Consider the following 27,838-nt stretch of genomic DNA (forward strand, 5'->3'; position numbering starts at 1 on the left):
ACATATACATACATATTCCTATTTTTAAATATATTTTCCTTTGTTACTTTCTAACCCTACCACCACTCCCCTAATTGGAGTAAACTAGTGAACAACAATGCTTACATTTTAGTCATTTAGCAGACGCTCTTATCCAGAGCGACTTACAGGAGCAATTAGGGTTAAGTGCCTTGCTCAAGGGCACATTGACAGATTTTAAACTTAAGTCGGCTCGGGGATTAGAACCAGTGACCTTTCAGTTACTGGCATAACGCTCTTAACCACTAAGCTACCTGCCGCTTAGGCCTCTACTTCCAGCTTATACATACTATATACATTTTACAATAGTTTTATTTTGTTTGTTTTTACTCCTGTCCTTCCTCTACCCTCAACCTCTCCCATCTATTTCTGATGTCCATCTGGTTTGATTTCTATTTGCCATATATTTCAAACTGTGCTCTTTCACAAAAGTTCTTAACCTATAACCTATATATGTTTTACGGACACAGTATGTTTTACATTAGTTATGTTATTTTTAGTTGTTATTAGTCCCTGTCGTGCAATTTTTGCCGTTGCTTTTCCCTCCACCTCTGAATATAAAACACCACAATTCATTCCCAATGTCACAAATTAGACCTACTATAAAAGCCACAAAAACAGTGATAATTTCAAGTACTTTATTTCAAATATATGAATAATTTCCAGAACTCAGATGGACAAACATACAGAAAAACTAAATCATTAGATTGTTAAAAATAAAGCAACTTCACACTAAGAAAAAAAAAAAGAATAATCCAGCTGTCAAAAGTATTGAAATATCTCTTCTCCAAAAGCAATAACACGATTAATATTGCATTAGTTGCACACAGTGTATAATATGCTCACAAAAACAGGTTGTATTAAATGCTACATTCATTACTATGTTACAATGTTAAATATGACTTTAGCAATTCCTACAGTGATGGAGCGAGCCTTTGATACAAAAACATAGTTTTAATTGACGTATTCATTGTTAAACATATTTGGATAAAGCAAGTCATAAGTGCATTTGAAATCCAAAGCAATATACAAACATACACTACCAGGATATAATACGTGAGATCTGTATGGAATAGACAAATTAGAAAGATAGATAGAAGGCCACTGCACTCACTGACGTGGTTTCAGAGGTTTGTCATCATCATCAGTCTCCATGGCATCCATGTCAGACAGTGTTGTTGTTGTTGTTGTTGGGGCCTCTCCAGTGGAGTGGGTCTTGCAGTATTGGTTCTGTGACTGTGTCTGAAGACTATTTTCTTTGGCCAAGGCTGAGAGATCATATTTCACTAGTGCATTCTGGTATAACGCATGATTGCAGCTCTTGTCCAATATGTTATGGTAGAGCTAAGAGAGAAAGGGGCATAGTCATAAATCACAAGAAATCATGATTCTAATGGAATGCTTTGCATTGAGGCTTGTCTACATTGAGGCTTGTTGTGTTGTTTGAGCCTCACCTTCTCCTCCATGTCGGCCAGTTGGTCGTCCATGAAGGCCACTAGCTTGGAGAAGTGAGGGCGGTCCTGAGGCTCCAAGGCCCAGCACTTACACATGGTCATATACCTACAGGAGGGAGGAAGGGAGGACGGGGGGATAAAACCAATTTTACAGTTCCTATATTTGATTGTAATGAAATGTGTATGATGTAAAGTTCTAGATGTAGGTGCAGAGCGGTTGTGGATACGTACACAGATTCACTGGCGTAGTATGGCTGCTCCATCTTAAAACCTCTCTCTATCATCACATAGAAGTTGTTGTCCACCTTTATCCCCGGGTAGGGGGTCACACCTGAGAGAGAGAGCAAATCACATATACAGTGCCTTCAGAAAGTATTCATACCCCTTGACTTATTCCACATTTTATTGTGTTACAGCCTGAATTCAAAATGGATTAAATAAAAACATTTCTCACCCATCTACACACAATACCCCATAATGACAAAATGAAAACATGTTTTTAGACATTTTTGCAAACGAATTGAAAATGAAATACATAAATATCTCATTTACAGAAGTATTCACACCCCTGAGTCAATACTTTGTAGAAGCACCTTGGGCAGCGAGTGGTACTCAGTGATGTGTTGTGTTGGATTTGCCCCAAACATAACACTCTGTATTCAGGACATAAAGTTCATTGCTTTGCCATATTTCTTGCAGTTTTACTTTAGTGCCTTATTACAAACAGGATGCATGTTTTGGAATATTTTTATTCTGTACAGGCTAACTTCTTTTCACTGTCATTTAGGTTAGTATTGTGGAATAACTACAATGTTGTTGATCCATCCCCAGTTTTCTCCTATCACAGCCATTCAACTCTGTAACTGTTTTAAAGTCACCATTGGCCTGGTGAAATCCTTGACCTTCTTCTCCGGCAACTGAGTTAGGAAGGACACCTGTATTTTTGTAGTGACTGAGTGTATTGATACACCATCCAAAGTGTAATTAATAACTTCACTATGCTCAAAGGGTTATTCAATGTCTGCTTTAATTTAATTTTTACCCATCTACCAATAGGTGCCCTTCTTTGCCAGCCGTTGGAAAACCTCCATGGTCTTTGTGGTTGAATTTGTGTTTGAAATTCACTGCTCGACTGAGGGACCATACAGATAATTGTATGTGTGGGGTACAGAGATTATCATGTTAAACACTATCATTGCACACAGAGTGAGTCCATGCAACTTATTATGTGACTTGTTAAGCAAATAAATGTTTACCCCTGAACTTATTTAGGCTTGCCATAACAAAGGGGTTGAATACTTATTGACTCAAGACATTTCAGCTTTTCATTTTTTATTAATTTGTAAAAATTTAGAAAAACATAATTCCACAGTGACACAAAATGTCAATGTAATCCATTTTAAATTCAGGCTGTAACACAACAACATGTGGAAAAGTCAAGGGGAGTGAATACTTTCTGAAGGCTCTGTACGTATAGACTGGGATAGAAAGTTGCTAAGATACTGTGTCAATGTCATGCACTGTGTCAGAAAGATGCAGGGAATACTTCAAGTTTTATTTGTCACATGCACAAGTACAGTGAAATGCTTAACTTGCAAGCCTTTCCCAACAGTGCATTATTAAATAAATATCAAAATAGTATAACAAAGAAAACCCACAAGAAACAAGAAAGAAATATACAGGATCAGTGCCAGTACCAAATTCACACAGTGTGTGCGTGAAGAACTTACCCACTGGGTACAGACGTCAATCCAACGTCTATTCCACGTTGGTTCCACGTCAATGTGGAAACAACGTTGATTCAACCAGTGTGTATTCAGTGGATATGCTTATTCTTTTGTGAACAAACGTATGCTTTTTGAACCATTCCACCCCACCCCCATCCCAAACATACCCAGACACCCTATAATACAATAAAAAGTAAGAGTAGGTATGTTTATGTGGCTACCCAGAGAGAAGACCTCCCACAGCAGGATACCATAGGCCCAGACATCGCTCTGCATGGTGTACATCCCCTGGAAGATACTCTCTGGAGCCATCCATTTCACTGGCAGACGCACCTGCAACACAACACACACACATCAGTCACACACACCGACACTGGATTCTTAGAACACATCTGTCACTGACACAACAGAGAATTTGTAGAATACAGACAAACACTCGGTTTCCACTATATAGCACAGCCATAAAGTCAAAATTGGCCATTGTAAAAAATCAGGATTATTTCTTAATTTAAGGTTAGAGTCAGGCATAAGGTTTGCAGTGTGGTTAAGTTTAGGTTTAAAATCCCATTTTAAGAAGATCCATTGTAGAAATAGGCAGGGTGTATGTGGTAACCAATTTGTAAGTCGCTCTGGATAAGAGCGTCTGCTAAATGATGTAAAATGTAAATGTAACTAGCAGTGCTTGACTTGGACTGAAATAGGTGACGGTACTCATTTTGGGTGCCGGTTCAGTTTATATTTAGGTGCAGGAGCTCCACAATACTTTTGAGCTAATATTCTACAAGCGGAACAGGAGCTCAAGCAGTAGAAAATTGAAGATGACGTTATTCAGCTCCGGTGAGCTCCTGCCCAAGTCAAGCACTGCTAACTAGTGACGACCCAAACACTCCCTCCTGTGTATAGTCCTTACATTTCCTCTCACTACGTAGTTGGAGTCGTTGTCGATGTCCCGGGCCAGTCCAAAGTCTCCGATCTTTACTAGTCCACCCTGAGTCACCAACACGTTCCTGGCCGCAAGGTCCCGATGGATACACTGGAGACAGATACACACACCCAGGACACAGAGAGGGTGTGATGATGTAGGGTACAGGGAGTATTACGATGTATTGCATGAGCACAGGCTTGTATAATTCTGAGGGGCCATGGTGAAGTTAATATGGTGCTATGTGTAGTGTGTCGTTTGCAATGGGCAGTGTTGTTGCTCCACGTACGTGCTTGGAGGACAGGAAGTCCATGCCCTTGGCCACCTGATAGGAGAAGCTGAGCAGGTCGTTGTAGGTCAACGCCTCCTCTTCCTCCTCCTCCTCCTCCTGCAGCTTCTCTAACTCCTCATAGATCCCTGGACCTAAGGATCAACACGGATCAGCTGGGATCAACAGGGATCAGCTGGGATCAACAGGGATCAACAGGGATCAGCTGGGATCATCTGGGATCAACCTGGATCAATGGGATCCACTGGACAGCAGTGGAGAGATCCTACAGACGTTTTTTAACTGTGCTGCTGTACAAGTAAGCAAGCCTATTTCTTAATTTGTGTGTGTGTGTGTGTGTGTGTGTTTGTGTATGTGGGAATGTGTGTGTCTACCCCACACTGACCATCAGAGGTGCTCATTGGAGAAGAGTTGAGGCTGATCAGGGCGATGCTCTCTTGCCCTCTAGTGGTGGTGGGGGACATGGGGACGTACATGCTGTCCACTGGCCTCTGGAACTCACTAAGAAGGACACAGACCAACATTAGTACATTAACCCTCACAATCATACCCCTACTTCACCATGAGAGTAGCCTACAATTCCGTTTCTGAATTAAACTCAACCTTGACACCCCTACACTAACCTCACCCCATCCCTCCCCCCAACCTGGAGCTCCTCTTGGGCAGGTTGTGGTAAAGTCTGCTGAAGCGGTCCCTGGTGAAGGCGTCGGTCAGAGACTTGTGGTAGAGCTCTCTGTTGTTCTTCAGGTAGTTCAGCAAGTCCCCGTTACAGCAGTACTGAAAGATCAGGTACGTGGGCCCTGCAGAGTCACACAGTCACAGAGTCACACACGGTCACAGAGCCACACAGTCACACACAGTCACTGAGCCACACACAATCACAGAGCCACACACAGTCACGAGTCATACACAGTCACAGAGCCACGTACAGTCACAGAGTCACACACGGTCACAGAGCCACACAGAGCCACACACAGTCACAGAGCCATGCACAGTCACAGAGCCACACACAGTCACAGAGCCACACACAGTCACAGAGGCACACACAGTCAAAGAGCAACACACAGTCACAGACCCACACAGAGCCACACACAGTCACAGAGTCACACACAGTCAAAGAGCAACACACAGTCACAGACCCACACAGAGCCACACACAGTCACAGAGTCACACACAGTCACAGAGCCACACACAGTCACAGAGTCACACACAGTCACAGGGCCACCCAGAGTCACAGCCACACACAGTCACAGAGCCACAAACAGTCACAGAGTCACACACACAGTCACACAGTCACAGAGTCATACACAGTCACAGAGCCACACAGAGTCGCAGAGCCACACACAGTCACAGAGCCACACACGGTCACAGAGCCACACAGAGCCACACACAGTCACAGAGCCACACACAGTCACAGAGCCACACACAGTCACAGAGGCACACACAGTCACATAGTAACACACAGTCACAGAGTCACACACAGTCACAGAGCCACACACAGTCACACACAGTCACAGAGTCACACACAGTCATAGACAGTCACAGAGCCACACACAGTCACAGAGCCACACACGGTCACAGAGCCACACACAGTCACAGAGTCACACACACAGTCACACAGTCACAGAGTCATACACAGTCACAGAGCCACACAGAGTCGCAGAGCCACACACAGTCACAGAGCCACACACGGTCACAGAGCCACACAGAGCCACACACAGTCACAGAGCCACACACAGTCACAGAGCCACACACAGTCACAGAGGCACACACAGTCACATAGTAACACACAGTCACAGAGTCACACACAGTCACAGAGCCACACACAGTCACACACAGTCACAGAGTCACACACAGTCATAGACAGTCACAGAGCCACACACAGTCACAGAGCCACACACGGTCACAGAGCCACACACAGTCACAGAGTCACACACAGTCACAGGGCCACCCATAGTCACAGAGCCACACACATTCACAGAGCCACAAACAGTCACAGAGTCACATACACAGTCACAGAGCCACACAGTCACACACAGTCACAGAGCCACACACAGTCACAGAGTCACACACAGTCACAGGGCCACCCATAGTCACAGAGCCACACACATTCACAGAGCCACAAACAGTCACAGAGTCACATACACAGTCACAGAGCCACACAGTCACACACAGTCACAGAGCCACACACAGTCACAGAGCCACGTACAGTCACAGAGTCACACACGGTCACAGAGCCACACAGAGCCACACACAGTCACAGAGCCATGCACAGTCACAGAGCCACACACAGTCACAGAGCCACACACAGTCACAGAGGCACACACAGTCAAAGAGCAACACACAGTCACAGACCCACACAGAGCCACACACAGTCACAGAGTCACACACAGTCAAAGAGCAACACACAGTCACAGACCCACACAGAGCCACACACAGTCACAGAGTCACACACAGTCACAGAGCCACACACAGTCACAGAGTCACACACAGTCACAGGGCCACCCAGAGTCACAGCCACACACAGTCACAGAGCCACAAACAGTCACAGAGTCACACACACAGTCACACAGTCACAGAGTCATACACAGTCACAGAGCCACATACAGTAATAGAGCCACACAGAGCCACACACAGTCACAGAGTCACACACAGTCACAGAGTCACACACAGTCACAGAGCCTCACAGAGTCACACACAGTCACAGAGCCACACACAGTCGCAGAGTCACAGACACAGACAATACATACATACACATGGACTCATTTCAATACAATATCTAAACATATCTTGGCCCTTAGCAGTTACATGACCTAGTTAGTTCTATGTTATTTCTGCCAGATGCTTGTTTCTGAGCCTATGATTGGCTGTCGTACCTGAGCCAGTGCACGCCCCCAGCAGGTTGACAATGTTGGCATGCTGTCCGATGTGAGTCAGCATCTTCAGCTCTGACATCAGAGCCTCCTTCTCCACTGCCTCATGCTTCTCTGCATGGACAAACGTTAACACTCAACAATGACCTGAGAGACTTCACTGGTGCAGGGTAAAATAGTATGACAAAAGTGTCTTCAGCAAACACCAACACTTAGCCAGCAGCGTAAAACATCACACAGGTAAAACCCTGTACCTTTCAACATCTTGACAGCCACCTGCAGGGAGACCCCAGGCTTGCTGATGCCGTAGGCTGTAGCCTGAACCACCATGCCAAAGGCCCCAGAGCCCAGCTCCTTCCCTGGGGGGAAAGACCACAACACAGGGTTGGTGGGAATACTATTGGAATACTCCAGCTGTACTGGAGACTAGAGATTGCCAAGTAGATGGGTCAGGCTAAGTCATTCCACTGGTACATCTCCCCAGTCTTACCCAGCTCCAGGTTCTCTCTGGGGAACTCCCATTTCTGGTCGTACTGGAAGTCTTTGAAGTTGATGTAGATGTAGTCGTTGTCATTAGGCCCTACCATCTGGATCATCTGCACCTGACTCTGATACTGGGGTTTCTACACAGGAAATATCAGGAAGGTGTGTGACAAAAAGGGAGCATTTGTGTGTGTGTATGTGTATGTGTGTGTGTGTACCTTCTTCCTGATGAAGTAGAGTAGTGCCACGCTGACCAGCATCAAAGCCAGCAACAGGACCAGACTGGACACTTTCAGGAGTTGAGAGGAGGCTGATGGAACACACACATCGACAGATATAACTAATGTCTGGCTACAGCTATGACAATACTGTGACCAATTCTGTTCCACACTGGGACATCCATTTTAAACATATTTAAAGCTGTAAAATATTTTTCAGAGGACAATTTTTTCCTGACCGACCACTTACGTTGTATGTTGAACAGTGTCTCACTGCAGTGTGACTGTAAGTGGACAGAGTTTGTGATGCAGCACTTGACAAAGTCCCCCACCCCGGTACTGTCCAGGGAGCTGAGGACCCTCTTATGGCAGAACTGGTCTGAGTCAGAGAGCTCCGGGGGAGGGGCAGGGATCTCCTTCCAGGCTGAAGACTCTGACTGACAGCTGGAGGAGAGCACAGGTTAACACACACAGGTTAACAGACACAGGTTAACAGACACAGGTAAACACACACAGGTTAACAGACACAGGTTAACACACACAGGTTAACAGACACAGGTTAACAGACACAGGTTAACACACACAGGTTAACACGCACAGGTTAACACACACAGGTTAACAGACACAGGTTAACAGACACAGGTTAACAGACACAGGTAAGCACACACAGGTTAACAGACACAGGTAAACACACACAGGTTAACACACACAGGTTAAAGATGGAATCCGCAGTAGGGGGAAACAGCGCCACTGTCCGCCCCTAGGCTGCTGTTACGCCGAAGCAGAGGTGGGGAGCGTTGCGCATCAGGGTAAAGACATGTGATGGCATCAGCAGGCAGTTAAGTAGGCATATGCTATGTTGAGAGACTGTGAGAGGGTTGCAAGAACAGTCACTCATGCTCTTTTACACAACAGTGTAGGTTAACAGCAAGGATAAACTGATATCATGATATGCCTTGCTCATATCGATATCAAATGATATCGTTATCATATCGAATTATCGATATTGGTGCCTACCACTATAGAACTGAATCCTAACATGAGAAACTGGCCTAGATCTAGTACCTGTCATTGGTCAGAGAGCAGGAGCGCCAGGTGAGGTTAAAGGGGAGGGGGGTGTTGGTCTCACAGGTGATGATGTCTCCATTCTGTAAAATACTGAGGGTGGACGTACCTGAGAGACAGAGGAGAAGGACACGTGTCTTAATGAGGAGTCATGCACACAATCACAAGTCTTATCTGTCTGGGCAGTCGGCTGTCACTCACCTGCCACACACAGAGAGAGGCTCTTTGTGAGGTTCAGCTCCCCAGCCTCCAGGTGTAACTGGTACTCTCCTGGCTCAGTGTTACACAACTCCAGAGTCCTGGGGAGAAAGAGAGGGATGATAAAACCACAGGGAATCATATACAGTATCCACATCAAACCTCATCAAACCACAGGGAATCATATACAGTATTCACATCAAACCTCATCAAACCACAGGGAATCATATACAGTATCCACATCAAACTACAGGGAATCATATACAGTATCCACATCAAACCATAGGGAATCATATACAGTATCCACATCAAACCTCATCAAACCACATAAACAGAACTACCGGTACATTAAAACATACCAAATTACATGGATGTGTGTGGAGGACAAAGACTAAACCATATCTCTGTCTACACCATCTGAAGTTCTCTACCTGTTCTTCCAGAGCCGTGTGGGCTCAGGGCACTGGGTCTGTCTGCTGTCCGGGCCCAGCCAATGGCAGCGTAGGAGAGGGTGTGAGGAGACCAGGGCCCGCAGACAGAACCCTGGCTTCTCCTGGGCTGAGATGGTACTGCTCTCATTGAGCTGGTCGATGGAAATGAAGCCCTTCTCTGAGGACACACAACACAGGAAATCACATGTAAATCACATTTTGAGCAAAAACAGGCAGGTAGGTGGTGATAAAAAGAGAATCAGGATAGATAACAGGAATTTGTCTGACAGATTAGTAAAGACCAAGTACAGATAGACATTTAAAAGGGAACGTTTGACTGAAAACAAAGGTAACGAGGAAGATTCGGTGTTGTTGCCTGGAAACTGACCTAGGACCTGGACGTGGGTGGATTTCATCTTGTTCTTGTTGCTCCAGCACGTATAGATTCCACTGTGGTTCACTCTCACTGACTCAATGAACAGGTAGGTCACATATATTTCTTTATATGTGAATCGATATTTGGGGATCTGGAGAAAAAAAATTGTATACTGCATTCCATCTGCATTACATGAATATAGTGAGAAAGTCGTGATGGGAAAGGTGGAAGAGTTTTCAGCAGAGTGAAGAGAAGGCTGATAAAATTTGAAGAAAATATAGTCGGAGTGATAAAGCCTACTGGTTCCTGGTTGTCAGTCAGCCACTGTGTGGCGCTGTCCTTTTTCTGCCGACAGCTGAGCAGCAGGGGCTGCCCAAGACTCACAGTGATCTCTGGAGCCTCATCATCCTTACCACTGACACGGTCCAGATCTGATGCACACACAGCAAATCACATATGGTCATGCTCACTGTATAGTGTACTGTAAATGTAATATTGTCATTTGGTGACTTTTGTTTAGTGGTTACCTTACCGTAATCATATAGTTGAGAACACGCCTCTCCTTCAGAATTGCTAGCACAGCACATAACTGTTGTCCTGTAGTAATTTGTACTTTTCTCTGTGTTGTTAGCCCTCTCTTTGTTCGTAGATGGAATGTCTGTCCCATCACTTCCTTTTCTGTTGGAGCGGAGGAGAAATGAAACCATGGTACGGCTGCTATTGATGGCTGAGATTGAAATCATGTATAGCCATTGCTTTATAAAACTCTAAAGCAATACCCTGAAGACACTTCTTTACGATTCTATATATTTTCATTGAAGTTTGGTGAGACCGTACCCAGTCTTGTCAAGGTTATTGAACCATTTGATCTTTGGCTTGGGGTTTCCCTCTGAAGAACACTGAAAGTCTGGTAAGAAGCCTTTTTTCCCAGGGATATATTTCAACTGTGGTTTTGTGGGGAGTCCTAGAGAGGGGAGAATGAGCCGTAGCTATGAATTTTGTGTCAAACATCATTTAAATGTGGTTCAGAATCAAGATGGTGCTATAGATACAACTCTGATATAAGACATGAATGTGGTGTAGATCTAAATATGATTTCAAATGATTGTGTGGTTTAGAACATAATTTTTTATCATGATTTTGTAGTGATTGAGAGGATGCAGTGAATATGGTTTCGGGTAGTCTGAGGAGCTTTGAGGTCCAAAATAGCAAGAGTTTTGGGTCATGGGGCTGTCACTCACTCAGAGGTCTAACCAGTAGAGAGAGGGTCAGAGAGGAGTTGATCCCGCCTCTCTCACAGCTGAATGTGTACTCTCCAGAATCACTCACAGGTGTCTGTGGTATGGCCATGGAATAGCCCCATCTGTTGGCAGGACAAACAACTATAGAGGAAGTCTGCAGGGATGCAAAAGCACACCCCTATGGATGCAATAACAATACTATAACACAGTGGCCTTGAGGCGCCGGGTAAAACAACAAACACACGCACCTTTTTGGGTCAGCTCCACGGCTCCAGCTGCAGACAGGGTCTCCTGGGAGGCTCTGCATGATGATCAGGAGCCTCTGTCCAGCAGAGACCTCTAGTCTGGTAGGACCAGAACCATTCAGATGGGCTTCAGACAGAGTACACAACACTCCCTGGAACACAGAACAACATGTCACTATGTCAGGGAGAGAAAGTCAGAGAGGAAGACCAGCTGTAAAATGATGTGGCTTTTGAAAGTGAATAGAGATCAGTATTCAGAACAATCATTAAGTTGTTCGGTCACAAATGTCAGACATTCATCAAACTTTGTTTAAATTTTGAAAGTACCAGAAGCCATACGAGAATGTCAATTGTACATTTCGTTGACTTTCTATTAAAATAGCAGTTCCGCTTTTTCTCTTTGACTTGGTCATATTTAGAGGACTGCATCTCAAAGCATGTGTTATGAAAATGTTTTACACTGTGTATGACAGGAACACCCAGTGCCTTCAGAAAGTATTTAGACCCCTTGACCTTTTACACATTTTGTTGTGTTATAGTCTGAATTTTAAATTGATTAAATTGATATTTTGGCTCACTGGCCTACACACAATACCCCATAATGTCAAAGTGGAATTATGTTTTTAGGATTTTTTACAAATTGATTAAAAATGAAAAACTGAAATGCCTTGAGTCAATAAGTATTCAACCCCTTTATTACGGCAAGGCTAATTAAGTTCAGGAGTAAAAAATAGCTTAACAAGTCATGTAATAAGTTGCATGGACTCACTCTGTTTGCAATAATAGTGTTTAACATTATTTTTTTATGACTACCTCATCTCTGTACCCCACACATTCAAGGTCCCTCAGTTGAGCAGTGAATTTCAAACACAGATTCAATCACAAAGACCAGGGAGGTTTTCCAATGCCTCGCAAAAAGAAGGACACCTATTGGTAGATGGGTAAAAATAAAAGAAGCAGACACTGAATATCCCTTTGAGCATGGTGAAGTTATTCATTACACTTTAGATGGTGTATCAATACACCCAGTCACTACAAAAATACAGGCGTCCTTCTTACTCAGTTGCCGGAGAGGAAGGAAACTGCTCAGGGATTTCACCATGAATGGTGACTTTAAAACAGTTACAGAGTTTAATGGCTGTGATAGAAGAAAACTAAGGATGGATCAACAACATTGTAGTTACTCCACAATACTAACCTAAATGACAGAGTGAAAAGTAGGAAGCCTGTACAGAATAAAATAATTCCAAAACATGCATTCTGTTTGCAATAAGGCACTAAAGTATAACTGCAAGAAACGTGGCAAAGAAATTAGCTTTATATCCTGAATAAATAGCGTTACTTCATTTAAATAATTTAACAGACACTCTTATCCAGAGCGACTTACAGAAGCAATTAGGATTAAGTGCCTTGCTTAAGGGCACATCGATACATTTTTCACCTAATCAGCTCAGGGATTTGAACCAGCAACCTTTTGGTTACTGGCCCAACGTTCTTAGTTGCTTGGCTACATGCTGCCCTTATGTTTGGGTAAAATCCAACACAACACATCACTGTGTACTACTCTTCATATTTTCAAGCATGGTGGTGGTTGCATCATGTTATGGGTATACTTGTCATCGGCAAGGACTAGGGAGTTTTATTTTATTTAATTTTTTTACGGAACAGGCAAAGTCCTAGAGGAAAATCTGGTTCGGTCTGCTTTCCAACAAATATTGGGAGACAAATTCCCCTTTCAGCACGACAATAACCTAAAACACAAGGCCAAATATACAATGCAGTTGCTTACCAAGACGACACTGAATGTTCCAAAATGTGGAATAAGTCAAGGGGTATGAATACTTTCTGAAGGCCCTGTAGGCTAGTGGGTGTGGTGCTATATCACCACTACTACCTGTGAGTTTCCACCTTCTTCTCTTATACATTTGTATTATTTTGACCTTGTTGAGGTCAGAGTCTTCTTTTCAGAGTTATGTTAAGGCATCAGAATTTCATTTTTATTACCCTCTAAAAAATTCACAAGGTTCTTCAGGAACACAATACAACAGACCTACAAAATGATCAGAGCAATTCTGCATCCTTCTGCAATGCAATGTGAAATAGCATTATTCTACATAGCCTATAGGCCTGCCATCAGAAAAATACTGTCACGCCCTGACCTTTAGACTCTAGTTAGTTTGGTCAGGGTGTGAATATATGTGTGGGTTTTTCTATGTGGGGATTCTATGTTTCTATTTCTATGTTTGGCCGGGTGTGATTCCCAATCAGAGGCAGCTGTCGCTCGTTGTCTCTGATTGGGGATCATACTTAGGCAGCCAGTTCTCCTGCCTGTGTTGTGGGATCTTGTTTGTGTTCCGTGTTAGGCTTGTATGTGTTTATCCTGAGGACTTCGCGTTACGTTGTTTATTGTTTTGTTGTATGTTTATTTGTGTTAAATAAACATGTATGCTTTTCACGCTGCACCTTGGTCTGACCCGTCTCAGAAGATCCCACCAACAACGGACCAAGCAGTGTGCCCAGGAGCAGCAGACACCCTGGACACAGGTGGGGAAGAGTTTTTGGACATGGGAGGAGATTTTGGCAGGAAAAATACCCTGGGAGGAGGCCCAGGCAGGAGAGGAACACAGAAGGCGTCGGCCGAGGAGGAAGCCCGCGAGACAGCCCCAAGAACATTTTGTGGGGGGGCTAAAAGGGTGGTCGGGGATCGATAGAGAAGAGCCCCTGACCACTGCACTCGTGGGGGCTCAAGGAGGAGTCCTCATGGGAGGAGGACTGGGCACGGAGAGTAAAGGACTGGTACAGTCGTAGACCTCCAGCGCCGGTCCCCAGTCCGGCCCGCCCCGTACTTGCTCCCCGCACCAAAGCCAGTGGTGCGTGTTCCCAGTCCGGTACGGCCCGTGCCTGCGCCCCGCACCAAACCAGGGGTGCGTGTTCCCAGTCCAGTATGGCCCGTCCCTGCTCCTCGCACCAAACCAGTGGTGCGTGTCGCCAGCCCGGTACGCCCCGTACCTGCTCCACGCACCAAGCCAGTGGTGCGTGTTCCCAGTCCAGTACGGCCCGTTCCTGCTTCTCGCACCAAACCAGTGGTGTGTGTCGCCAACCCGGTACGCCCCGTACCTGCTCCCCGCACCAAACCAGTGGTGCGTGTTCCCAGTCCAGTACAGCCCGTCCCTGCTCCTTGCACCAAACCAGTGGTGCGTTTTGCCAGCCCGGTACGCCCCGTACCTGCTCCCCGCACCAAGTCGGTGGTGCGTGTTCCCAGTCCAGTACGGCCCGTCCCTGCTCCTCGCACCAAACCAGTGGTGCGTGTCGCCAGCCCGGTACGCCCCGTAACTGCTCCCCGCACCAAGCCAGTGGTGCGTGTTCCCAGTCCGGCCCGGTCCGTTCCTGCTCCTCGCACCAAGCCAGTGGTGCGTGTTCCCAGTCCAGCCCGTTCCTGCTCCTCGCACCAAGCCAGTGGTGCGTGTTCCCAGTCCGGCCCGGCCCGTTCCTGCTCCTCGCACCAGACCAGTGGTGCGTGTTCCTAGTCCGGCCCGGCCCGTTCCTGCTCCTCGCACCAGAACAGTGGTGAGTGTTCCCAGTCCGGCCCGGCCCATTCCTGCTCCTCGCACCAGACCAGTGGTGCGTGTTCCCAGTCCGGTCCGGCCCGTGCCTGCTCCTCGCACCAGACCAGTGGTGCGTGTTTCCAGTCCGGCACGGCCCGTGCCTGCACCTCGCACCAAGCCAGTGGTGCGTGTTCCCAGTCCGGTACGGCCCGTGCCTGCTCCTCGCACCAGACCAGTGGTGCGCGTCCCCAGTCCGGCACGGCCCGTGCTCGTTCCACCGGGGCCTGCTCCAGCACCAGTCAGCTGCTCCACTCCGGAGCCTGAGCAGTCCGCTCCATTGGTGCCCAGTCCAGCTCCGGTCAGCATTTCCACTCCGGAGCCAGAGCAGTCGGCTCCACCGGTGCCTAGTCCAGCTCCGGTCAGCGGCTCCACTCCGGAGCCAGAGCATTCCGCTCCACCGGGGGTCCAGCTCCGGTCAGCTGCTCCACTCCGGAGCCAGAGCATTCCGCTCCACCGGGGTCCAGTCCAGCTCCGGTCAGCGGCTCCACTCCGGAGCCAGAGCATTCCGCTCCACCGGGGTCCAGTCCAGCTCCGGTCAGCTGCTCCACTCCGGAGCTAGAGCAGTCCGCTCCACCGGTGTCCAGTTCAGCTCCGGTCAGCGGCTCCACTCCGGGTCCAGACGTCAGCCCCTCTCTAGGTTCGGAGTCTCCCACACCAGGGTCCAGACAGGGATCGGTGCATCGTGGGAGGACTGAGAGGGGAAGCTCCGCGTTGAGGTCCAGACCGGTCCAGGGGTGCAACGCGGAGTCAGTAAGGGAGGAGATGTCACACCCGGAGCCGGAGCCGCCACCGAGGCTGGAAGCCCACCCGGACCCTCCCCTGTTAAGTCAGGTTTGTGCGGCCGGAGTCCGCACCTTTGGGGGGGACTGTCACGCCCTGACCTTTAGACTCTAGTTAGTTTGGTCAGGGTGTGAATATATGTGGGGGGTTTTCTATGTGGGGATTCTATGTTTCTATTTCTATGTTTGGCCGGGTGTGATTCCCAATCAGAGGCAGCTGTCACTTGTTGTCTCTGATTGGGGATCATACTTAGGCAGCCAGTTCTCCTGCCTGTGTTGTGGGATCTTGTTTGTGTTCCGTGTTAGGCTTGTATGTGTTTAGCCTGAGGACTTCGCATTACGTTGTTTATTGTTTTGTTGTATGTTTATTTGAGTTAAATAAACATGTACGCTTTTCACGCTGCACCTTGGTCTGACCCGTCTCTCAACGAACGTGAGAAATACCGAAGATAAATACATGCACAAACAGGTTTACTGTTTGTGATGTTGATCTCAAAAGTGCACTGTAAATGTACAGTGACTCAAAATACTGTAATTATAATACAGCTGTGTTACTGTAATGATTACAGTCATAATGAAGTAATAAATCTGTATACAGTAATAATACTGTAAATCATATTACAGCATCCCTGCTGTAATGCAAAATGACGTATTAAGCAACTTTGCTGCCAGTATAATGCTGTACATTTAAAGGGAAAAGTTTACAGTGTGGGAATTCCGGAAGCACATTCCCGCCACCCACATTTTTTTCATAAAATGTTGATACTATCTCAACATTTTGAGATACGTTAGGAAACATTTTGAGATACTATCATCAACCAAAGAATGTATAGTAGATCATACATATAGGTTGTTTCTTCATTTGTAGCATTGTGTGGCGATTTCCATCTATCCACGTTGCAGAGATCAGCACAGCAGGGCTGCCGGAAAACGTGTGGTGAGCTGGCATTTGCCCCAGCGCTTTTGATTTGGTTTAATACAAAATATTGACACAAAAGCGTTGAAAGGAGGGACAAAGTATTGTTGTTTAGACTGATTTTGCCTCATGATTTGTCAAATCGTGCACGATTAATCTGTGCTTCAATCTGGTCAACTGTAGCCTACTGATAACAACCACAGCTGCATGTAGCCTAGAGAAGCCTATGGCTCTAAACCCATCTGGGCCAGGGGAAACGAAACGGTAACGTCATGTATTTATAGCCTAAGCTATGTCTTTATCAAATTTGGTTTATATTAAACTTCGGGTGGCTAGGCTACCTCAAATCAAATCAAATTGTATTTGCCACATGCGCCGAATACAACAGGTGTAGATCTTACAGTGAAATGCTTACTTACAAGCCCTTAACCAACAATGCAGTTTTAAGAAAAATAAGTGTTAAGTAAAAAATAGATAAGTAAAAATAACAGTAGAGAGGCTATACACAGGGGGTACCGGTACAGAGTCAATGTGCGGGGAACAGGTTAGTCGAGGTAATTGAGGTAATATATACATGTGGGTAGAGTTAAACTGACTATGCATAGATAATAAACAGAGAGTAGCAGCAGCGTAAAAGAGGGGGTGGGGTGGGGGGGACAATGCAAATAGTCCGGGTAGCCATGATTAGCTGTTCAGGAGTCTTATGGCTTTGGGGTAGAAGCTGTTAAGAAGCCTTTTGGACCTAGACTTGGCGCTCCGGTACCGCTTGCTGTGCGGTAACAGAGAGAACAGTCTATGACTAGGGTGGCTGGAGTCTTTGACCATTTTTAGGGCCTTCCTCTGACACCGCCTGGTATAGAGGTCCTAGATGGCAGGAAGCTTGGCCCCAGTGATGTACTGGGCCGTACGCACTACCCTCTGTAGTGCCTTGCGGTCGGAGGCCGAGCAGTTGCCATACCAGGCAGTGATGCAACCAGTCAGGATGCTCTCGATGGTGCAGCTGTAGAACCCATGCCAAATCTTTTCAGTCTCCTGAGGGGGAATAGGCTTTGTCGTGCCCTCTTCATGACCGTCTTGGTGTGTTTGGACCATGATAGTTTGTTGGTGATGTGGACACCAAGGAACTTGAATCTCTCAACCTGTTCCACTACAGCCCAGTCCTCTTTTTTTTCTGTAGTCCACAATCATCTCCTTTGTCTTGATCGCATTGAGGGAGAGGTTGTTATCCTGGCACCACACGGCCAGGTCTCTGACCTCCTCCCTATAGGCTGTCTCATTGTTGTCGGTGATATGGCCTACCACTGTTGTGTCGTCTGCAAACTTAATGATGGTGTTGGAGTCGTGCCTGGCCATGCAGTCATGGGTGAACAGGGAGTACAGGAGGGGACTGAGGATCAGCATGGCAGATGTGTTGTTACCTACCCTTACCACCTGGGGGCGGCCCGTCAGGAAGTCCAGGATCCAGTTGCATAGGGAGGTGTTTAGTCCCAGTGTCCTTAGCTTAGTGATGAGCATTGAGGGCACTATGGTGTTGAACACTGAGCTATAGTCAATGAATAGCATTCTCACGTAGGTGTTCCTCTTGTCCAGGTGGGAAAGGGCAGTGTGGAGTGCAGTAGAGATTGCATCATCTGTGGATCTGTTGGGGCAGTATGCAAATTGGAGTGGGTCTAGGGTTTCTGGGATAATGGTGAGCCATGACCAGCCTCAAAGCACTTCATGGCTACAGACCTGAGTGCTACGGGTCGGTAGTCATTTAGGCAGGTTATCTTAGTGTTCTTGGGCACAGGTGGTCTGCTTGAACTATGGTGGTCTGCTTGAAACATGTTGATATTACCGACTCAGTCAGGGACATGGTGAAAAGATTATTGACTGGAATTAATCAATCAACACAATAGTGATGACATACTGAATGAATCACTTTTTAATTACAGATGCAAAGGCATGTACTATGCAACCCTGCATAAAACAAGCTCAGCCCTGTTAGTTCTATAGTCCAATCGCATTTGTTGTCTCTTGTTAGTTTAGTTTAAAAATATTTCTTATAAACAAGTACAAGGTTGCTGCAGTTTGACAGGGTTTCAATGTTTTCATCCTCCCAAGGGCCAGGAGTTTTTCCATTCGTTTTTTTTTTTAACCATATGACCATATGACAAATCTGCTCCCATCACAGCCCATATAAAACAGCTGATTTATGTATGTCATACCATACAAGTAGGGTCTGGAGTTTTACCTGGTTAGGTTAGCCTAGCACCAGATCAGAAAAAACGATGGGCCCCAGGAAAACAATTCCCCCCCCACCACTGTAGGACTCTGAAAATCACCACACAATGTTACAAATCGTCTGATGTGGTTTCAACAGGCTTCCCGTTGCGACGACCACGAAGATCCATCTGCCAGCCCCGGCCCGCTAGCACACGCAAACTACAACTGTGCTTCCTGCTAGCTGTGCTGAAGCACCAATTTGAACTGCTCTCAGACTCACATATTGCTGTTCACTGGACCTTATGATCGCTCAGCTGCACAGCTGATGCCTGCTGGACTGTTCCTTTACACGGTACCCTGTCCTGTTTATTCTGTTTAGCCTCAGCCCAAACTTTATCGTTATTACCAGTTGTTGTCTTAGCTCTCTCTAATAACACCTGTGATTGCTTTATGCCTCTCTCCCATGTCAATATGCCTTGCCTATTGCTGTTTGGGTTAGTTCTTATTATACAATTTCACTGTAGAACCCCAAGTCCCTCTCAAACTGCCTCAAATAGTTCCTTTGTTCCACCCCCCATACACGCCGAGACCGGCTCAATCGGTGCCTCCAGTGATGCTATCTCTTTCATTGTTACCCAACGCTTAGGTTTACCTCAACTGTACTCATATCCTTCCATATCCTTTTCTGTACATAATGCCCTGAATCTTTTCTACAACGCCCGGAAATCTGCCCCCTTTATTCTCTGTACCCAACGCACTAGAAACCAGTTCTTAAAGCCTTTAGTCGTATCCTTATTCTACTCCTCCTCTGTTCCTCTGGTGATGTAGAGGCTAACCCAGGCCCTGCAGCCCCCAGTATCACTCCTACTCCCCAGGAGCTATCATTTGTTGACTTCTGTAACCGTAAAAGCCTTGATTTTCTGCACGTAAATATCAGAAGCCTCCTTCCTAAGTTTGAGTTATTCACTGCGTTAGCACACTCCGCCAACCCTGATGCTCTAGCAGTGTCTGAATCCTGGCTTAGGAAGGCCACCAAAAATTCTGAAATTTCCATCCCCAACTATAACATTTTCTGTCTAGATAGAACTGCCAAAGGGGGTGGAGTTGCAATCTACTGTAGAGATAGCCTGCAGAGCTCTATCATACTATCCAGGTCTGTGCCCAAACAGTTTGAGCTTCTACTTCTAAAAATCCACCTTTCCAGAAATAAATCTCTCACTGTTGCCGCTTGCTACAGACCACCCTCAGCCCCCAGCTGTGCCCTGGACACCATATGTGAATTGATTGCCCCCCATCTATCCTCAGAGTTAGTACTGCTTGGTGACCTAAATTGGGATATGCTTAACACCCCGGCCATCCTACAATCTAAACTAGATGCCCTCAATCTCACACAAATTATCAATGAACCTACCAGGTACAACCCTAAATCTGTAAACATGGGTACCCTCATAGATATCATCCTGACTAACTTACCCTCTAAATACACCTCCGCTGTCTCAAACCAGGATCTCAGCGATCACTGCCTTATTGCCTGCGTCCGTAACGGGTCCACGGTCAAACGACCACCCCTCATCACTGTCAAACGCTCCCTAAAACACTTCAGCGAGCAGGCCTTCCTAATTGACCTGGCCCAGGTATCCTGGATGGATATAGATCTCATTCCATCAGTAGAGGATGCCTGGTTGTTCTTTAAAAGTAATTTCCTCTCAATCTTAAATAAACATGCCCCATTCAAAAAATACAGAACTAAGAACAGATATAGCCCCTGGTTCTCCTCAGACTTGACTGCCCTTGACCAGCACAAAAACATCCTGTGGCGTACTGCATTAGCATCAAATAGCCCCCACAATATGCAACTTTTCAGGGAAGTTAGGAACCAATATACACAAGCAGTTAGGAAAGCAAAGGCTAACTTTTTCAAACAGAAATTTGCATCCTGTAGCACTAACTCCAAAAAGTTTTGGGACACTGTAAAGTCCATGGAGAATAAGAGCACTTCCTCCCAGCTGCCCACTGCACTGAGGCTAGGAAACACTATCACCACCGATAAATCTACAATAATCGAGAATTTCAACAAGCATTTTGCTACGGCTGGCCATGCTTTCCACCTGGCTACCACTACCCCGGCCACCAGCTCTGCACCCTCCGCTGCAACTTGCCCATGCCCCCCCTTCTCCTTCACACAAATCCAGACAGCTGATGTTCTGAAAGAGCTGCAAAATCTGGACCCCTACAAATCATCTGTGCTAGACAATCTGGACCCTTTCTTTCTAAAACTAGCCGCCAAAATTGTCGCAACCCCTATTAGTAGCCTGTTCAACCTCTCTTTCGTAACGTCTGAGATCCCCAGAGATTGGAAAGCTGCCGCGGTCATCCCCCTCTTCAAAGGGGGTAACACTCTAGATCCAAACTGTTACAGACCCATATCAATCCTGCCCTGCCTTTCGAAAGTTTTTGAAAGCCAAGTTAACAAACAGATCACCGACCATTTCGAATCCCACCTTACCTTCTCCGCTATGCAATCCGGTTTCCGAGCTGGTCATGGGTGCACTTCAGCCACGCTCAAGGTCCTAAACGATATAATAACCGTGATCGATAATAGACAGTACTGTGCAGCCGTCTTCATCGACCTGGCCAAGACTTTCGACTCTGTCAACCACCGCATTCTTATTGGCAGACTAAATAGCCTTGGTTTCTCAAATGACTGCCTCGCCTGGTTCACCAACTACTTCTCAGATAGAGTTCAATGTGTCAAATCGGAGGGCCTGTTGTCTGGACCTATGGCAGTCTCTATGGGGGTGCCACAGGGTTCAATTCTTGGGCCGACTCTTTTCTCCGTGTATATCAATGATGTCGCTCTTGCTGCTGGTGACTCTCAGATCCACCTCTACGCAGACGACACCATTTTGTATACATCTGGCCCTTCATTGGACACTGTGTTAACAAACCTCCAAACGAGCTTCAATGCCATACAACACTCCTTCAGTAGCCTCCAACTGCTCTTAAACACTAGTAAAACTAAATGCATGCTCTTCAACCGAACGCTGCTTGCACCCACCCACCCGACTAGAATCACTACTCTCGACGGGTCTGACCTAGAGTATGTGGACAACTACAAATACCTAGGTGTCTGGTTAGACTGTAAACTCTCCTTCCAGACTCACATTAAGAATCTCCAATCCAAAGTTAAATCTAGAATCGGTTTCCTATTTCGCAACAAAGCCTCCTTCACTCATGCTGCCAAACATGCCCTCGTAAAACTGACTATCCTACCGATCCTTGACTTCGGCGATGTCATTTACAAAATAGCCTCCAACACTCTACTCAGCAAATTGGATGTAGTCTATCACAGTGCCATCCGTTTTGTCTCCAAAGCCCCATATACTACCCACCACTGTGACCTGTACGCTCTTGTTGGCTGGTCCTCACTACATATTCGTCGCCAAACCCACTGGCTCCAGGCCATCTATAAATCACTGCTAGGCAAATCCCAGCCTTATCTTATCTCATTGGTCACCATAGCAACACCCACCCGTAGTATGCGCTCCAGCAGGTATATCTCACTGGTCATCCCCAAAGCCAACACCTCCTTTGGCCGCCATTCCTTCCAGTTATCTGCTGCCAATGACTGGAACAAATTGCAAAAATCTCTGAAGCTGGAGACACTTATCTCCCTCACTAACTTTAAGCATCAGTTGTCAGAGCACCTTACCGATCACTGCACCTGTACACAGCCCATCTGAAATTAGCCCGCTCAACTACCTCATCCCTATATTGTTATTTATTTTGCTCATTTGTACCCCAGTATCTCTATTTGCACATCATCTCTTGCACATCTATCATTCCAGTGTTAATACTAATTGTAATTATTTTGCACTATAGCCTATTTATTGCCTTACCTCCATAACTTGCTACATTTGCACACACTGTATATATATTTTGTTGTATTTTTGACTTTATGTTTTGTTTTACCCCATATGTAACTCTGTGTTGTTGTTTTTATCGCACTGCTTTGCTTTATCTTGGCCAGGTCGCAGTTGTAAATGAGAACTTGTTCTCAACTGGCTTAACTGGTTAATTAAAGGTGAAATAAAATAAAAATAAAAACAAATGAAAAAACATATCCTATTTGTATGATTTACAATCTCCACATTTTGAGATAGTATCCTGAAATTTTAAAATAGTATCTCAACACTTTCACTTATGCATCTCAAAATATTGAGATAGTATCGACATTTAGAGGAATTGGAAGATACTTTTTTTTTGTGTGGAAATAGTTTGGAGAGATTTTGAGAAATTGATCGACTTGGTTCTTTCAAGGCTCATCTGCTGAATCATCAGGCAACACAGGGAAGGAATGGGATTGGGGGACTATAAACCCAACAAGTACAATAATAAGAATTAGGACATAGATAAACAAACACAAAACCAACAGAGGAATTTCTGAGGGATTTCTGGAGGATAGTTCAGGCCTTGATAGGGAAACAAGCTTTCAGACTAACAAACAAACAAGCAAAATAGCACTTGGAAAGGAGGTAGAAACATCCTGAACATTGAGAGAGTATCTTCATTTATGTGTAATGTGTTGTTTCATTGAAAAACACATTTAACATCTTTATTTGTATTTTTCATAAAAGTGCATTGTTTAAAAAGTGAATGTATCTATAGGTGCATCAAGAGGCACATGTACATCATTCTAGAGCAGAGTCTTGTTTAAAGAGGTCACCATGGAGATGAAGATGGATGCATTCTCTAAGCATTGTTTCAGAGACCTTGCCATCACGTATCCTGAAAATGTTACAAGTGAGTCAGGAAAAATTATAATTAAAATATTAATTGCTAAGAGAATCCCCAGAGACTCTGAGGGCAGACTTCATCCTAAAAGCGAACAAGGAAATAAAAGGAGACCTTCTGTTCTACACCGATGATCCTAATGCTTGGCACACAGCTCTACACAAGAAGTGGTGGCGCCTCACAGAGACTGGAGAACAGCCAGCAACACTGCCCCCGACACATCCCTCCACCACTTCTCTACCAGGAACTACATGCAGATACACTGAGCTATGCCCAAGCCGTATGCAGTCAAAGAGACCCCATGCAGAGTTTGCTTCCACACCTACCTCTTCAATTCCCCCTACAACCTCCCTCCCATGCTACCAGACCCGGTCCGCCTCGGCACAGCTCTACCAGAACCGGCCCATCACAGCACAGCACAACCAGACCCGGCCCGCCTCAGCACAGCAAATAACTCCAGATGACCCTATGCCTGTTAGCTCTTATGGGAATGAGCTGATACCCCCTCTGATTTTAGATCTCTGACTGAGCTCCAGAGTTCCTCTGTGGAGATGGGAGAACCTTCCAGAAGGACAACCATCTCTGCAGCACTCCACCAATCAGGCCTTTATGGTAGAAGCCCCTCCTCAGTAAAAGGCACGACAGTCTGCTTGGAGTTTGCCAAAAGGCACCTAAAGGACTCTCAGACCATGAGAAACAAGATTCTCTGGTCTGATGAAACCAAGATTGAACTCTTTGGCCTGAATGCCAAGCGTCACATCTGGAGGAAACCTGGCACTATTGTCGTGTATGAAGATTATGACTAGTCTTGAGGGACAAAGAAAAACTGTTTATCTTAGTTTAAATGTAGCAGTTGGAGGGTGACGCCCCAGGGGAGACCGGTGATTGGACGAAAGAGGGAGCAACCCATTTGTGCCATTGTTTATAAGTAGGAGCTAGACAAAGGGGGAGTCAGAAGCATTCAGATTAATTTGGGAAGGTGCTTCTCCAGACACCGCGGGTCTGTAACTTATGCTGTAAACGTGTGATATTAATAAAAGCCTCTAATCACGGTGCAGCCTAAGCGGACTCTTTGTTGACAGCAATAACCACCAGCATTCGACGCGATACCACACTATCCCTACAGTGAAGCATGGTGGTGGCAGCATCATGCTGTGGGGATGTTTTTCAGCGGCAGGAACTGGGAGACTAGTCAGGATCGAGGGAAAGATGAACGGAGCAAAGTACAGAGAGATCCTTGATGAAAACCTGCTCCAGAGCGCTCAGGATCTCAGACTGGGGTGAAGATTTACCTTCCAACAGGACAACGACCCTAAGCACACAGCCAAGGCAATGAAGGAGTGGCTTCGGGACAAGTCTCTGAATATCCTTGAGTGACCCAGCAGTCGGGTTTTAGACCAGGTCATAGCACTATCTCTGCTGCATCCCTAGTTATAAATGATGTGGTTAACTGTATGGATAAAAGGCAACATTGTGCTGCCCTCTTCGTTGACCTGTCAAAAGCTTTTGATACTGTTGTTCACTCACTGCTAATTCACCATGCACCCTGCAGAGGCTTTCCTCAATTGGCCTAGACCAGGCTGCATATAACTGGTTTAAAAATTACTTGACAGATAGAAGTCAATGTGATTCTACTGACGGTGTTAAATCAGGTTTCCTGGATTTTACTGTTTACATTAACAATATTGACTTGTTTGTAAAAAAATTGTCACCTGCACTACTTGTATGCTAGGGCGGCAGGTAGCTTAGTGGTTAAGAGCGTTGTGCCAGTAACTGAAAGGTTGCTGGTTCTAATCCCCAAGCTGACTAGGTGAAAAATCTGTCGATGTGCCCTTGAGCAAGGCACTTAACCCTAGTTGTTCTGGAAAAGAGCGTCTGCTAAATGACTAAAAATGTAAATGATACTGTTGTGTATGCTATCTGCCTTCATTGTATTACAGAAAAACGTTATTGACTTGATATTAGTATTGAATGCATATAGTGACTCTCTACTGAGTTAGGTAAATCAGTTTTCTTGCACCTTATTTGTGGAACAATCTACAAAGTGTTCTTAAATTTGATGTTTTGGTCTCTCTAGGGCAATTCAGAAAGCTTATTGAGGACCTTATTACTGATGAATGTGTTTGATTTTTATGACCATGTTTTTCTTTCTGCTTGCATTTTGTATTTATATTTTGATGTGTGTATTTTCTGTAATTTCTGTAATTCATGGTTCATTTGTAAAAGAGACCTTGGTCTCAGTATGACTCCCTGATACAATAAAGGTTAAAAAAATAAAAAATAAAATAAGAATTGGTGGCGGTAATGGGCTTCCATATGGAATCTCCGACAACCATTCACTTTAATAAGAAATAATTAAACAAGAACCTAAGGGTCTTGCTTTACTGTGCGTGACATACACTGAATGTACAAAACATTAGGAACACCTTCCTAATATTGAATTGCACCCCCTTTTGCCCTCAGAACAGCCTCAATTCGTCAGGGCATGGACTCTACAAGGTGTCGAAAGCGTTCCACAGGAATGCTGGCCCATGTTGACTCCAATGCGTCTCACAGTTGTGTCAAGTTGGCTGGATGTCCTTTGGGTGGTGGACCATTCTTGATACACACAAGAAACTGTTGAGCATGAAAAACCCAGCAGCGTTGCAGTTGTTGACACACTCAAACCCGTGCGCCTGACACCTACTACCATACCCCGTTCAAAGGCACTTAAATATTTTGCCGTGCCCATTCACAATCCATGTCTCAAGGTTTAAACATTTTCGTCATTTAGCAGACGCTCTTATCCAGAGCGACTTACAGGAGCATTTAGGGTTAAGTGCCTAGCTTAAGGGCACATCGACAGATTTTTCACCTAGTCGGCTCGGGGATTAGAACCAGCGACCTTTCGGTTACTGCCACAACGCTCTTACCCACTAAGCTACCTGCCGCCCTAAATATTTTGTCTTGCCCATTCACCCTCTGAATGGCACACAAACACAATCCACAATCCATGTCTCAACTGTCTCAAGGCTGAAAAATCCTTCTTTAACCTGTCTCCTCCCCTTCATCTACACTGATTTAAGTCGATTTAACAAGTGACATCAATAAGGGATCATAGCTTTCACCTAGATTCACCTGGTCAGTCTATGTCATGGAAAGAGCAGGTGTTCCTAATGTTTTGTACACTGAGTGTACATTGCCGCAACAGTCACCGGCTGCAGTTCGCCCTCTCTCCTTTCGCGTTCCTGGCTAATTTAATAACTGTGTAAAACCTGGATGAGGCCAAAACCTGATGTGCCATAGGCCTATAGTGAGTGACCGGTCAGTTTGGTCAATTATAATCCCACGGATGCACAGTTTAGGCACCTACCTCCAGGCTCGTGGTACAGTGCGCTGGAGGTGAATCTCCCTGGGGCTGCGACTCGTCTCCATCACAACCGGCGCACAGCAACAGGAGCGCAGCTGGAGAGAGAACGAGATCAGCGAAACGCAAAAGAGTTTATAATAGCCAATCAACACGAATAATCATCAACTTGTTGTTATGTTTTTCTTTCAGATAAAGACAAAAAACTTTTGATGCAGAAAAAACTACAAAATGATACGCAGCAGGTGGGTGATAGGCCAATTGGGGAAGTTGCGACTATGGGAATGTATAAAATTCAGCATATAGTTTTGCGCAACATAGACAATGTACGTTCTTTTCAAATTATAAAATGTATTTGGAGAATATATAGGCTAGGACATTGATTGTTACTTTAAGGTTATCGAATAAAACAGTCGTTGGACATAAGGCAAAAAAATTAATAATGTGATTAGAGATAATAATATTCCATTGATTATTTTTGCAATTAAAAACGTTGTTGATGATTTTAATAACTCACCGATGAGAACTCTGCTCTTTCCCTTCACTGGCATTGGTGTTCAAGCTGTGTCTCTTTGTTTCATAATGAGAGGCTCTCGAGAGTGCGGCCCCAAGAAGATATATTTTAAGTGTGACGTTTGATCTGTGGTTCTTTT

At 45.5% G+C, this 27,838-nt stretch overlaps 1 protein-coding gene across 2 annotated transcripts; it reads right to left on the reverse strand.

Annotated features, from left to right (window-relative positions):
* Window positions 1-642: 642 nt before the first annotated feature.
* On the reverse strand, window positions 643-27,760 carry flt3 (fms related receptor tyrosine kinase 3). Of its 2 annotated transcripts, none has more exons than XM_041861766.1 (24): window positions 27,703-27,760; window positions 27,192-27,283; window positions 11,544-11,692; window positions 11,296-11,417; window positions 10,892-11,018; window positions 10,587-10,732; window positions 10,355-10,485; window positions 10,067-10,205; window positions 9,679-9,856; window positions 9,251-9,348; window positions 9,050-9,158; window positions 8,235-8,428; window positions 7,985-8,076; window positions 7,774-7,906; window positions 7,538-7,642; window positions 7,287-7,397; window positions 5,057-5,210; window positions 4,796-4,911; window positions 4,411-4,544; window positions 4,110-4,232; window positions 3,421-3,532; window positions 1,704-1,803; window positions 1,473-1,578; window positions 643-1,362 (listed from the first exon to the last, which is right to left on the reverse strand). In XM_041861766.1, exons 1-24 carry the CDS (start codon window positions 27,734-27,736, stop codon window positions 1,129-1,131), a joined length of 3,039 nt encoding a protein of 1,012 aa, XP_041717700.1. In that variant the 5' UTR covers window positions 27,737-27,760; the 3' UTR covers window positions 643-1,128. The 2 variants fall into 2 exon arrangements, with proteins under 2 accessions (XP_041717700.1, XP_041717699.1); XM_041861765.1 differs by having other exon boundaries at window positions 5,039-5,210.
* Window positions 27,761-27,838: the final 78 nt, after the last annotated feature.

Source organism: Coregonus clupeaformis, chromosome 34 (assembly GCF_020615455.1).
Source record: "Coregonus clupeaformis isolate EN_2021a chromosome 34, ASM2061545v1, whole genome shotgun sequence".
NCBI classification, from domain to species: domain Eukaryota; kingdom Metazoa; phylum Chordata; class Actinopteri; order Salmoniformes; family Salmonidae; genus Coregonus; species Coregonus clupeaformis.

Coding starts and splice junctions, on each gene's coding strand:
- flt3 (XM_041861765.1), bottom strand. CDS start 27,736: ATGCCAGTGAAGGGAAAGAGCAGAGTTCTCATCG. Junction 10,486..10,586: donor TTCTCAACTATATGATTACG/GTAAGGTAACCA, acceptor TGTGTGCATCAG/ATCTGGACCGTGTCAGTGGT. Junction 9,857..10,066: donor CACCCACGTCCAGGTCCTAG/GTCAGTTTCCAG, acceptor GTGTGTCCTCAG/AGAAGGGCTTCATTTCCATC.